This window comes from Leuciscus leuciscus, assembly GCF_965113295.1.
Source record: "Leuciscus leuciscus genome assembly, chromosome: 5".
NCBI lineage: Eukaryota > Metazoa > Chordata > Actinopteri > Cypriniformes > Leuciscidae > Leuciscus > Leuciscus leuciscus.
Window position 1 is genome coordinate 30,631,203 of NC_138729.1, and position 12,521 is coordinate 30,643,723.

Sequence of the window (12,521 nt, forward strand, 5' to 3'; positions counted from 1 at the left end):
ACCATGTGTCAAGGTGTGCCTCTTTTTTTTTAATGTAATTAATCTTACAATATTAGTATGTTAATACTGATAACGTTCATCTCTCAATTACACAACTACTTAGCACAATAAATGAGGTTATAGCTAGTGGTAGTTATTTAATATGCCTGCTTGGCCTATAGGTTTAGGATCAATAGAAATTTGGCAATATCAGCCTCTGGTAAAGTTAAATAAAAAAAACAATACATTTATAGTGAAACAATAAAAAGACTCAGGCCACTGATGAAACAAGTGCTGTCAATCCATTCAGTAATTTAGGGTGTGTTCACACTTTGCAGTTCGGTTCTTTTGGTCCGGATCAAAAAAGAAAATGATACATTTAGAACTGGTTAACTTAGCGTTCACACCATAATTTTTTAACAGCAAACCTAAAGATATATATATATATATATATATATATATATATATATATATATATATATATATATATATATATAAGGCTTTTATGATGTATATTTTGACATCTTTGACGTCTTAAACATCCAAAACAGTGCTGTGTGCTGGGCTGGGCTTAATGCACTCGTTGTATGTGCGTACATATGATGATATTTTTTTTCCAGCTGAGAACTCACAAAGAGTTAAGAAAATGTGCAATGGAATCAAAACAGTACCTGTAATATACAATGACTAAGACAAGAAAAAACAGGTATGATTGAGCATCCTGTCCTTTTAAAAGGTGGCATCTCGTGACATTAGGCCTACGTCCTGTTTTTGGTGCGTTTTTGTCTTTCCATGTTGCGTTCATATCTCAGTAGAACTGCATGTTTGTTTGGAAGTGGACGGAGAACCTTTTCAGGGGTTTTGGTCAGTCTGGTTAGACTTCTAATATTATGGCTATGCTGAGTTTTGGAAAAATGAGAACACAACAGGAAATGACAAAAATCATCTGACAAAAATTGTATCATAACTCTTGCTCTCAAATTTTTTATTGATTTTGTTAAACATTTTTAGCAGGGTATGAATAGTATTTCTTTTGAATTTTGAATAACAGCTCAGAGTCTTCTCCTATAATGCCTGAGTTTGGAGAACACCTGACAAGAGATCAGAGACCATTCCTCCATACAGAATCTCTCCAGATCCTTCAGATTCCCAGATCCATGTTGGCGCTTCTTTTCAGTTCAGCGCACTCATTTTCTGTAGGGTTCAGGTCTGGGGACTGGGATGGCCATTGCAGATGCTTGGTTTTGTGCTCGGTTTTGTGCTCAGTGACCCATTTTTGTTTTGATTTTGATGTTTGTTTTTGCATCACTGTCCTGTTGGAAGATCCAAACATGGCCCGTTATAAGATTTCTAGCAGAGTTTGTCAGGTTTTGATGTTTTATCTGTTGGTATTTGATCGAATCCATGATGTATTCATGTCTGAACAAGATGTCCAGGACCTCTGGCAGAAAATTAGGCCCACAGCATTAAATATACAGCAGAGTATTTCATTTTACACATGGGGTACTTTTTTATTAGCCTGACTACGTCAGACTTCGTACTTCCGCTCAATTTCAGTTCGCTTCTGTACTCAGTCTGAGATAGCGACCTATCTCTCTGTTTTCCTCCGGCCATGTTCACTCCGGTATTTCGCTCGATGGTTTTGTTTTCACATCATACATGTGTTTACAGTGGAAGCTCGATGCGGCTGAACAGGCGCATAACACACGTCATAATCAAACGTTATGTGATTGGCTTACGGGTAACCAATGATTTTAAACTTCAGACAATGCTTTTCAATTATGCCCTTCCAGACTCTGTCTACAAAGCAAAGCGAAGTAGCAGAGTTTGGTATTACCAGGCTATTTTTTTTTTATCCCTGTGTGCACAAAACCCATCATAAGTGTTTGCTGCAAAAAAAGCAATTTTTTGTTTGTTTCATCTGTCCATAGAACCCGTCCCGTTTGGAGTTCCAGTAGTGTCAATTACTTTTCAAACGTTCTATGGACAGATGAAACAAAAAATTGCTTTTTAGCAGCAAACACTTAAAGCTACAATATGTTTTTTTGTTTTTTTCACTAGGGGTCACTAACCTCTTACAATAACAAAGGTGTAGGTTGACGCATAATAATTATTCACACGGGTCAGTTTATTAGACGAATGAAACTTGTGAGGTAACGCAGCGCTGTTTCAACTGGTCTACACTCTACACATGGAAATGTATTTAAAGTACAAATACAAAATACTGTGTGGAAAAATGTATTTAAATACAAATACAGTATTTTGTATTTTGAAAATACACAAAATACATGTGAAATTGGCCATCGAGTGCAGGGATAGGTCACAGTGAATGAAGAAACTACACAGGCCTACTGACTTATCATTCCTAACCTCATCTCTGCCCTCTCTTTCTTTCTTTCTTTCTTTCTTTCTTTCTTTCTTTCTTTCTTTCTTTCTTTCTTTCTTTCTTTCTTTCTTTCTTTCTTTCTGGAAATTACAAATAAACTTATGCACAATAGCAGCCATTTATATACTTATTTCTGGTTCCAATGTAGTCTATTACTTGTGGTGAACACAATTAAAAAATTCATACTGTATGTAAAACTGTGGGAACCTTTTCTGCTATCTAGCAAAGTAAATGGATGGGCGGTATGACCAAAATCTCAATTTTATGTCACAGTAACAATATCAGGTTTCACAATTCTCAATATCAGTTTTGATTCCACAGCATAAACTGAATTTCAAACTCTTTTGAGTTTTTTTTTTTTTTTTTTTTTCAGGTAGTCCAATGCTTTTTAATAATTTTAGTTTATTTGTTTCTATAAGTTTATTCAAATTAGAAAGTGTATCTACATTTTTAGATCTTTAGTATCTACATCTACATTCATTTGACACTATTTATGTACAATAAAAGTAAAAGCTGGAGATTTTTGTGGTGTATCATTCATCAGTGTTTGTTTTTCCACTCCAACGTTCCAATAATTCCTGCCCACTAAAAGCTGCACGGATAAATTAGCTTACCTCAAAAATAGGCCCATCTATGTAAACGATTTAGAAAAAGTTCCATCAATTAACACTTTATATCATCGCTATGATGTGTCATATCACCCAGCCCTAACATGCAGTAATGCTTTACACACATTTGACAAGCTAGTTGATCAAAATCAACAACTGGTCAAGACTGATTGGCTAACGCTATTTTCCCACTTGTCTGTGCTCTTTTATTCTTTCATGTTAACTGAAGTGAATAATGCACTATTTTCATTTTAATCAACAAGTAGAATTGATCAGTGGTGGACAGTAACGAAGTAAATGTAATTCGTTACTGTACTTAAGTAGCTTTTTTGCGTATCTGTACTTTACTGAAGTATTTAAATTTGTGAAGACTTTTACTTTAACTCCACTACATTTCAAAGTCAAATATCTTACTTTTTACTCTACTACATTTTCAAAATCAGTCGTTCCTTTTTATTGATGAGTGGATAAAAACTTAACTGGTCAAACGAGCCACCTATCACAGTAGCCTACAACGTGCGCGCTCTGTTTTGAACTTGCCTTGGTGGTATCTACTAAGCGCGAACCAGAGCCGTTAAATATGAGAGTTGCGACCATAGTATATAAGAGGTTGCGACACACACGGCTTGTTCGACTTGAACCGGCGCTGCACAGACCGATCAGTTTATGACATCAAAGTATAGAGCGAAATCGCGAGAGCGATTTAAAAGCATACAGAGCCGTCTACTCTCTAATCGCTCTTGCGGTATTTTAATGTCATTCACCGATTGGTCTGTGCAGTGTGCCGTTTCAAGTCGAACAAGCCTACTGTGATCTCGCCGCCGCGCGGTCACGTGATTCGTGTAGCTCTCAATAGTTCCAAACAATTTGTGTTGCCAATAATTTTAAGCGGGGCAGAGAGCAGCAGCTATTATTGCAGCAATTATCGGTAAATACTGACGCATAATGAACATTGCTTTTTACCTTGACACTAAAATTATTTGCATATAATAGCATTTTTTTTTTCTGAGGAGTAGCAGAAACACTGCATTAATACGTTTTGGTGTTTAATTTTGTAGGGAAATTGGCTGCTCCCATAATGTAGTGTGTATATATATATTCAATGGCATTGTGCAGGTTTATGTGAATGTATCATAACATTAGGATGTTTATAATTATGACCATAGACGCTTGTGAAAAATATGTACAGTAAATACTGTAAATGTATTATACCTTATGGGATCAGTCCCCGTCCGTCCAAAATTGAACACAAAAAAAATGTATTCAATTCAAATATATATATATCATTTTATTAATAGATTGATGTGCCAAAAGTGACAGAGTCTTCACGTAGACTGAGTTAAGCAAGAGTCTTGTGACAAAAATTATAATAGGACATTATAGCAATAAAAAAATCATAGTACTTGGATACTTAAGTACATTTGAAGGCAAATACTTTTGTACTTTTACTCAAGTGAATGTTTAAAGGCAGCACTTCTACTTTTACTTGAGTAATATTTCACCTTGAGTATCTTTACTTTAACTCAAGTACATGGTATGTGTACTTCGTCCACCACTGGAATTGATCATGACATTCTCACCTTATTCCAAAAAAAAAAAAAAATCGCTGATCCAATGTTGAGCTAGTGAATGTCTGAACTAGTTGATGCACAAAATCAGTACCCTGATAAAGAGGTTGACTGGCAAAAAGTATTTTATGTATTTTGAAAATACAAAAATACTCATCTTAAATGTATTTAAATACAAAATACATTTGATTTTTTCAAAGGCTTTAAAATACAAAATACAAAATAGTATTTTGTATTTCAAATACGTATTTTAAATACATGTATCTGAAATACTGCCCATCCCTGTCTACACTATCATTCTAAACTGCATTTGATGGAAGACACGGTCATTCTCACACACACGCACTTGCAGGAAGCTGAGTGTTAAGGGTTCAGTGAGGTTCTATAGAGTGAATAAATAACTTTTTCTAAAGAGACAATAAATCCAATAAATAATAAAGACAATAAAGAATGAATATATTTCTGTATAAAAGGTTATATATAATGGTGGGTATAATGTTTTTTTTTTCACATGAATTTTCTCTGAAAATCATTCCAAACACTATCATCGCAATTTCTTCTTGCATATCATCCGCCATGCTTATTCTGAAGTCTCGCGAGATTTTACGAGATTTCCTGTGTTCACAGTCGAGACACTGGTTGAAAATCTGTTTGTGTGTGTGGTGTGCTGTCTTAGTCACATCATGGCACACCACACACTATAGGAGCAAAACGCTTAAATCTAGGATTTTTTGTCCTCATGTTTGTGGTCTATCACATTTTGAAAATCTTATAAGATGTAAAAAATCTTTTGGTGTGTACCCAGCATTAGTTCTCCTTTTGTCCCAAAGTCTGCTTGCCATGGTCCATAATGTTTGACCGAAACAACAATAGCGTGAGCGTGCCGCTAGACGTAACGCAGTTGTCCACGTCTGTCGCCATGGTTACTATGGCAATACGAGCGGAAACCAGGGATAACGCGGATATTACGTTATTGACAGGCGACAAGTGAACATGGACGAGCCATTATTTAAAATTGGAATTTCTCTGAAATCAAAATCTTTTGGAACTTTTGGGATATTGTAAGTACACAACTGCAGGAAATATATCACACTGTGCAAGTGATTTTGGATTTTTATTACAAAAATATTACATATTGTAGCTTTAATATGGGTTTGGTTCATACAGGGATACCCCATGTGTAAAATGAAATACTCTGCTGTATATTTAATGCTGTGGGCCTAATTTTCTGCCAGAGGTCCTGGACATCTTGTTCAGATACATGGCATCATGGATTCAATCAAATACCAACAGATAAAACATCAAAACCTGACAGCCTCTGCTAGAAATCTTATAAAGGGCCATGTTTGGATCTTCCAACAGGGCAGTGATCCAAAAACAAACATCAAAATCAAAACAAAAATGGGTCACTGAGCACAAAACCAAGCACCTGCAATGGCCATCCCAGTCCCCAGACCTGAACCCTATAGAAAATGAGTGGGCTGAACTGAAGAGAAGAAGCTGTTCTCTTCAGATTCCCAAACATGGATCTGGGAATCTAAAGGATCTGGAGAGATTCTGTATGGAGGAATGGTCTGTGATCTCTTGTCAGGTGTTCTCCAAACTCATCAGGCATTATAGGAGAAGACTCAGAGCTGTTATTCTGAAAAAAGGAGGTTGCAAAAAGTATTTAATAAAAGGGGGCAAATAATTGTTCCCAATGTGTTTAGGAGAAAAACATTTATTTCATAATGTGATTTTCCCGCCACTTTCAATTATTTTACTTCAATAAAAGGTTAGATTTTTGCATAAAAAAAAAAAAAAAAAAGTATCAAAAGGATAAACAATGCAGATTTATTTTTTACAGCCATCTTTGATCATATTTACCAAGGGGGCAAATAATTCTGACCAGCCCTGTAGGAGTCAGAGACATATAATGATAGCCATGAAATCACGCTTAGCAAAATAAACGAGTCGGTCATTCTATTCCAAAATTTTTACAATTGTCATTAACCGCAATACATCTGTTTTGGAAGTGACACTGCAGTGGAAATGTTCATGACTGATACAAATAAAATAATTTTTCTGTCATGTATGTATACAATTGGAAGTTGTTAGTAGGCAAATAAACTAGTGAGAGTGTGAATCAAGTGTATTTACTGAAGGTCTACAGGACCAAAACAGTTGCAGTCAGAAACACCCATATATGTGTGTATTCACCTACTGTATTAAACAGTTAGGTGAGCTCTGGCAGCTGCCTGTCACCTTTGATTTTCTGAACTTCATCTGATGGCTGTGACTGCATCTCTGTGTGGAAGAAGCTCCCTAGAAATCTTTGGAAAAAGTTGCAGGCTGTATTTAGTAGCACGGCATGCTGAGCACACTCATGTTTAGCCGCGAAATTCTGCTCTGAAAGTCTGAGAGTTAGAGAAGCTTGACAGTGAGGTATATTTCCCTCAAAGCTTTCCTCTGGAACAACAAAGCACAACCATCTACATATCTATAGGCCGAGGAGATGAGCTGCTGACTAAAACAGCAAGTTATTGTCAACAAGCCATGAAGGTAAATATTTACACATATACACTGTAAATCCCTTGGGATTACATTAGAAATTATTCATGTTTATATTTGGCATTCTAAAATATGTATCCAGATGGCCTGAATATAAAATCATACTACTGCATTACATGACAGACGAAATCTCATATTGTAAAATAACATGACGTACCTGTAACACAGCACTCTGGTCGAAGTTGTAGGCACTGGGTCGTCCTTCCAATGTGGAGAAGGCCACATTTCCGCCGGTAAGTGGAGAGATGTCACTAAACTCATCCGTGCAGAGTGCCATCCTTTCCTTCCCGCCTGGACGTATGAAGCCCTTATTGTCCCTCCCGTACGTCTTGCGACAAGAAGCACTGTAATATTGATATGGCTGCCATGGTCCATTCTCCTCTGTACGCTTGTAGATGGCGAAGCTCTCTGGTCGGCTTGTGTAGAACTTTAAGCGTACATATGTGATTTCAAAGGCCTTGCCTTGGAAAAACAACAACAATATTAATGTCATGTTAATCTGGACAGATCCCACAAAATTCAGTACCTTCCTTAGTTAATGTAGCCTGATAATTAAAGCCCAGGACAGAATTAAAGTGACCTGTAAACAGAGTTAATGTAAGATTTGTATCTACACAAAAAAAAAAAAAAAAAGATTATAACATCTAAATTAACTGGTTTTATCCATATTCAAATGTTATTTAATGCAACAAAATTAATTTGGTAGAAATAGGTCTTTAGGTGATATTTGCAGTTTACCACTTGTACGTCCTTCATCTATATCGAGCACAAGAATGTGCAGGTGTTAGATCAAGCCAAAAGAAAATCAAGGATGAAAAAGGAAAAAAGGACGAGGACACTTTATCCAGTTTAGAGTGGAAGGCAGCTTTCTTGTGTCTGTAGAGAATACGTGGAGTTTGTGCCTTGAGAAAATGGCATACTTGGTGGTACTTTGCCAGTTTAATTGCTACTCAAATCTTATTATCTTATTGTACTGGAGAGTTCTTTAACCCTGGGTTGCTCCAGAGGGACTGTTCCTGCAGCCAGTGCAATAGATAACTGACTGATAACACACAGCTATTTACCTATATAAACCTTTTTAAATTTAGTCAGATTATTGTTGTTCTGCCGTGTTTTAAGGTTTGCTAAATTGCTACCATCTCTGTAAAACTAATTTAATTATTTCAAGTGCTGCCAAAAGATCACTGAGTCGTCATCCACTAATAATTCCCACAGCTGGCAAATGCCTGTATGAGGTCAAAATAAGCAATAATCACATGACCGTACTGATACAGACGAACAGCTTGATTGCAGTGTGATGATATTGTTCACAACAATTCAATAAACATGAATTTAATATTGAGTAACTTATGTTTTAGGCACAATATTACCAGTTATTTTCTGTTACCAGTTGTTGTTTTTTTTTTGTTTTTTTTGCCCCGCCAGTGAAAATATGTCAAGACAAAGTCAAGCAGTCTCAACAATTGTGCTAGCACAGGTGTCTGAATCAGTTTTTTTTTTTTTAACAAATTAGTTGATTGAATGATTCAAGGATTCACTCATAAAGACAGTGCATCCAAAATAGCAAACTTTCCCATAGTAGGCGAAAAACAGTATGTGACAAGATAGTATGAATTCACAGTAGCCTACTTACAAAAGTGGATGATTTACTATATCCGGCAAATCAACTTTCAAATTTAGTCATTTTTAAAAGAAATTTAAACAATAAATACCGTTTTGTGGCTCTTTAATGTGTCTGACAGATCGCTGTAGAGTCTCAGTTAAAGCTGCTCGTGAACCGATCATCTCTTCCTTCTAGTTCATTTATAGCATCAAATAAACATGAATGAACATGTTGTTCTCTTACGAGAGGTCTCTCGTACTGCGTAAGTATCTTACGCTAGGGGAAAATCCCTTTTCCGCGAGATATTGAAGCCAAAAAATTATCCTTAATTTTGTATTATTGTAAAACGCGTTGCAGCAGCATACAGACATAGGCAAGACGGCTCGTGTGCCTATTGGCTGCTCTGCGGCAACTGCAGCAGCCTATCGAGCGAGGCCTGGCGTGACGTCAGACCTAATGAGGGTGCTTCGCGCCCACTTCGTCACGTCCCGCCGAAGCGGGCGTGGCTTAGGCCTATAAATACAGCTCGCAGGCAGCTGATATCTGATTTTTTCATCTCTTCAGCGAAGCACACGCATCGCTGGATCCGGAGAGAAGCCGCGCCGTCTGAGGAAGCACTTGCAGCGGGACGAGTCGTCACTGAAGTCGCTGGCCGCGCCGCCTTCAATCGCCTTCCTGCTGCGCTATCCGGCGCCTATATCCTTTACACTCTCTGTTGTGTGTGTGTTCGCCGCCGCGACACACACTGTCTAAAAGAGCTTGCGTCTTTTTAAAGATGCCTTCCTGCGGCTCGTGCAGAGCCACACTCAGCGATGGGGACCGCCACGTTATCTGCGTTTCCTGCCTGGGTGAGGATCATACAGCTCTCGCGCTCGCTGACGGCGGCTGCCATCACTGCGAGCTACTGCCTATGGCGACTCTGAGGACTCGCCTGGCATATTTCACTGAGACTGCACCTCCGCCCGCTGTAGTGCCGCGGCGTAAAAAGCGCCGTGCTCAGCGGGGTCCCGGAACCTTCCCCCACCCGTCAAAGCTCGCCGGTTCGCCCGCCAGCTTCACCGGCTTCGTCTCTTCCTGACGGACAGCGGCCTCCGTCTGCCGCCGCTTCCGTCGATGACGCTGATGAAAAAGACGCATTGGGGGAGGATGATTCCTGCTCTCTTCTGGCATCGGGCAGTGAGGATTGGGCGAGCTCTGTGGATCTCGCGCCCTCTGTCCGCGCATCGTCAGGCAAAAGAGCTAGCATCGAGTCAGAGCTGATACGCATACTCGCACAGGCCGCGGCGAGCCTCGGCCTTGAGTGATCTACGCCTGAACAGCCTGCTCACAACTTCTTCCCGGGGAGCGCGCTTCGCCTGCGTCCAGACCAGCGCCCTTTCTTCCTGAGTTACACGAAGAAGTCGCTAAGTCTTGGAACGCCCCCTTCTCAGCTAGAATGAGCTCTTCTGTTTCGCTAGCATTCTCCGCTGTTGACGATGCTAAAAACAGAGGTTACCATTCGCTGCCGCCGGTCGAAGAAGCGATAGCAGCCCACCTTTGCCCGCCCTCCGCTGGACGGCGCGCTAAGCTGGCTCTGCCCTCAAAAGCTTGCCGCATGACGTCAACCCTGCTCGGTCGCGCTTTCTCCGCCGCTGGGCAGGCTGCGTCAGCGCTGCATACTATGGCCACACTGCAAATTTTCCAGGCCCATCTCCTCCGAAAGCTGGACGAGAATGGACCAGATGCAATTTGCGTGCCAGACTTGAGAAGTGCTACGGACCTCGCTCTCCACGCTACTAAGTCTGCTGCACAGGCCATAGGACGGAGCATGGCCTCTCTCACTGTCACTGAGAGACACCTATGGCTAACGCTCTCTGAGATGTCTGAGTCTGAGCGCGCTGCGTTCCTCGACGCTCCGCTTTCTCCCGCTGGCCTCTTCGGAACTTCCGTCAAAGATTTCGCGGAAAGATTCGCCGAGGTACAGAAAGCGTCACAGGCTATGAAGCACTTCCTGCCGAAGCGCTCCAGTTCTGCAGCAGGCCGTGCGAAACCGTCTGCTCAGAGCTCACAGCCTCAGCCTCCGCCCACCGCCGCCACTTCGCAGCGCCGACAGGCCCGAAGCGCGAGACCGCGCTCTCGCTCATCTGGCCGCCGCCCCGCCCCACGTGGGCCGTGGCCCAGGATTGCGGTAAAGCCCGAGGCCGCGAAGTCGTCCTAGCACGCCTAGGGAAACGACGGTGTCCAAGTCCCGCTGCGGCCGGACTTCCACCAAAACTCATCGCTCGTTCAGTTCCAAGAAATGTGACTGTTCCAGTGTATTTTGCAGTCAACAAGCCGGTTCCACTGACCGCTTGCCTGCACACAAATGCCGTTTTTACGGCTACCCAGATAAATCCCATAAAGAGTGTATTTTCTGGTGTCCCGGCCACGGCCGATGGTGTTATGAGTGTAGACAAAATGCCCACTGCCCAGTGCCCATTCCTACACACAAGCACAGCCCGTCACACAGGGCTCGCGCACATAAAATCGACCCAGTTCGATTGCGCATTAAACGTAGCAGATGTGCCCACTGCCCAGTGCCCACAATCACTACGTCCTGCATGTCTCGAGGTTTCTGTAAAAACGAAACCAACGTGCATTCGCTCTGCTCAGGCGGACAATTCTCTCGGTGTGGTAAATGTGCCCGCTATCCCGCGCCCACATCCACATACAGACATGACAAGTCCTACGGGACTCGCCCAGCCCTCCCCCTCTCGGTTAACCACCGCAGAGGAGCCGAGCGCGGGCAATCTGCCCGCTGTTATCAGCGCGCCCTCTGCCTCGAATGTCATAAGCGCGACGCTTGTGTTACAGCACACCGAAGCCCCTCTGTCGCTGAGCGACCAGAGCGCACTTCGCATTCAACCCCTAGCCATTCATGCAGATGCATGGGTGAGGCTACCCGGGGTTTCGAAGTGGGTGCTAGACATTATAAAAAGAGGCTATTCGCTACAGTTTCGCCGGCGCCCTCGTCGCTATGCGACGCGCGTCGAGACCATGGTAAAAACAGAAGTAGCACACCTACTTCGAGCCGAAATTTTTCAACTATTGAGCAAAGGGGCCATAGAGCCGTTATCTCTAGCTCAGAGCGAAGGAGGGCTATACAGCAGATACTTCCTGGTACCGAAAAAAGACGGGGGTCTCAGACCCATACTAGATCTAAGGCAACTGAACAGAGTGCTTGCAAAGCGACAGTTCAGAATGCTCACGACCAGAAAAATCCTCGCGCAGATTCGCAGAGGAGATTGGTTTGTGTCAATAGATCTGAAAGACGCGTATTTTCAAATACAGATAGCGTCACGTCACAGGCGATATTTGAGATTCGCCTTCGAGGGCCAGGCATATCAGTACACAGTCCTACCGTTCGGCTTGTCCCTAGCACCCCGTACATTTACGATGTGCATGGACGCAGCGCTCGCACCCCTCAGGCTACAGGGCATGCGAGTATTGAACTACTTGGACGATTGGCTGATTCTAGCTCAATCTCACTTGATGCTCATAGAGCACAGGACCATTTTACTCGATCACCTCGAGAATCTGGGTCTCAGAGTCAATTGGGCGAAGAGTTCCCTGTCCCCCAGACAGATAATATCTTTTCTGGGCACAGAACTGAACTCGCTGTCTATGATAGCGCGACTGTCACCACAGCGCGTGCTAGACATTCAGCGCGCAGCGAGCTCTTTCCGCTGCGGCGCATCTGTCCTGCTCAAGAAATTTCAGAGGATGCTAGGTCTAATGGCCTCAGCATCATCAGTTCTTCAGCTGGGCTTGCTTCGCATGCGCCTGCTACAGTTCTGGCTGAAAGCGCG

At 41.9% G+C, this 12,521-nt stretch overlaps 1 protein-coding gene across 1 annotated transcript in view; it reads right to left on the reverse strand.

Annotated features, from left to right (window-relative positions):
- lamc3 (laminin, gamma 3) overlaps positions 1–12,521 on the reverse strand; it is an 86,010-nt gene that overhangs the window by 59,495 nt on the left and 13,994 nt on the right. Inside the window, exon 2 of the mRNA XM_082169003.1 lies at positions 7,249–7,553. Coding sequence (XP_082025129.1) covers positions 7,249–7,553 — 305 coding nt within the window. The remainder of the gene's footprint in view (positions 1–7,248; positions 7,554–12,521) is intronic.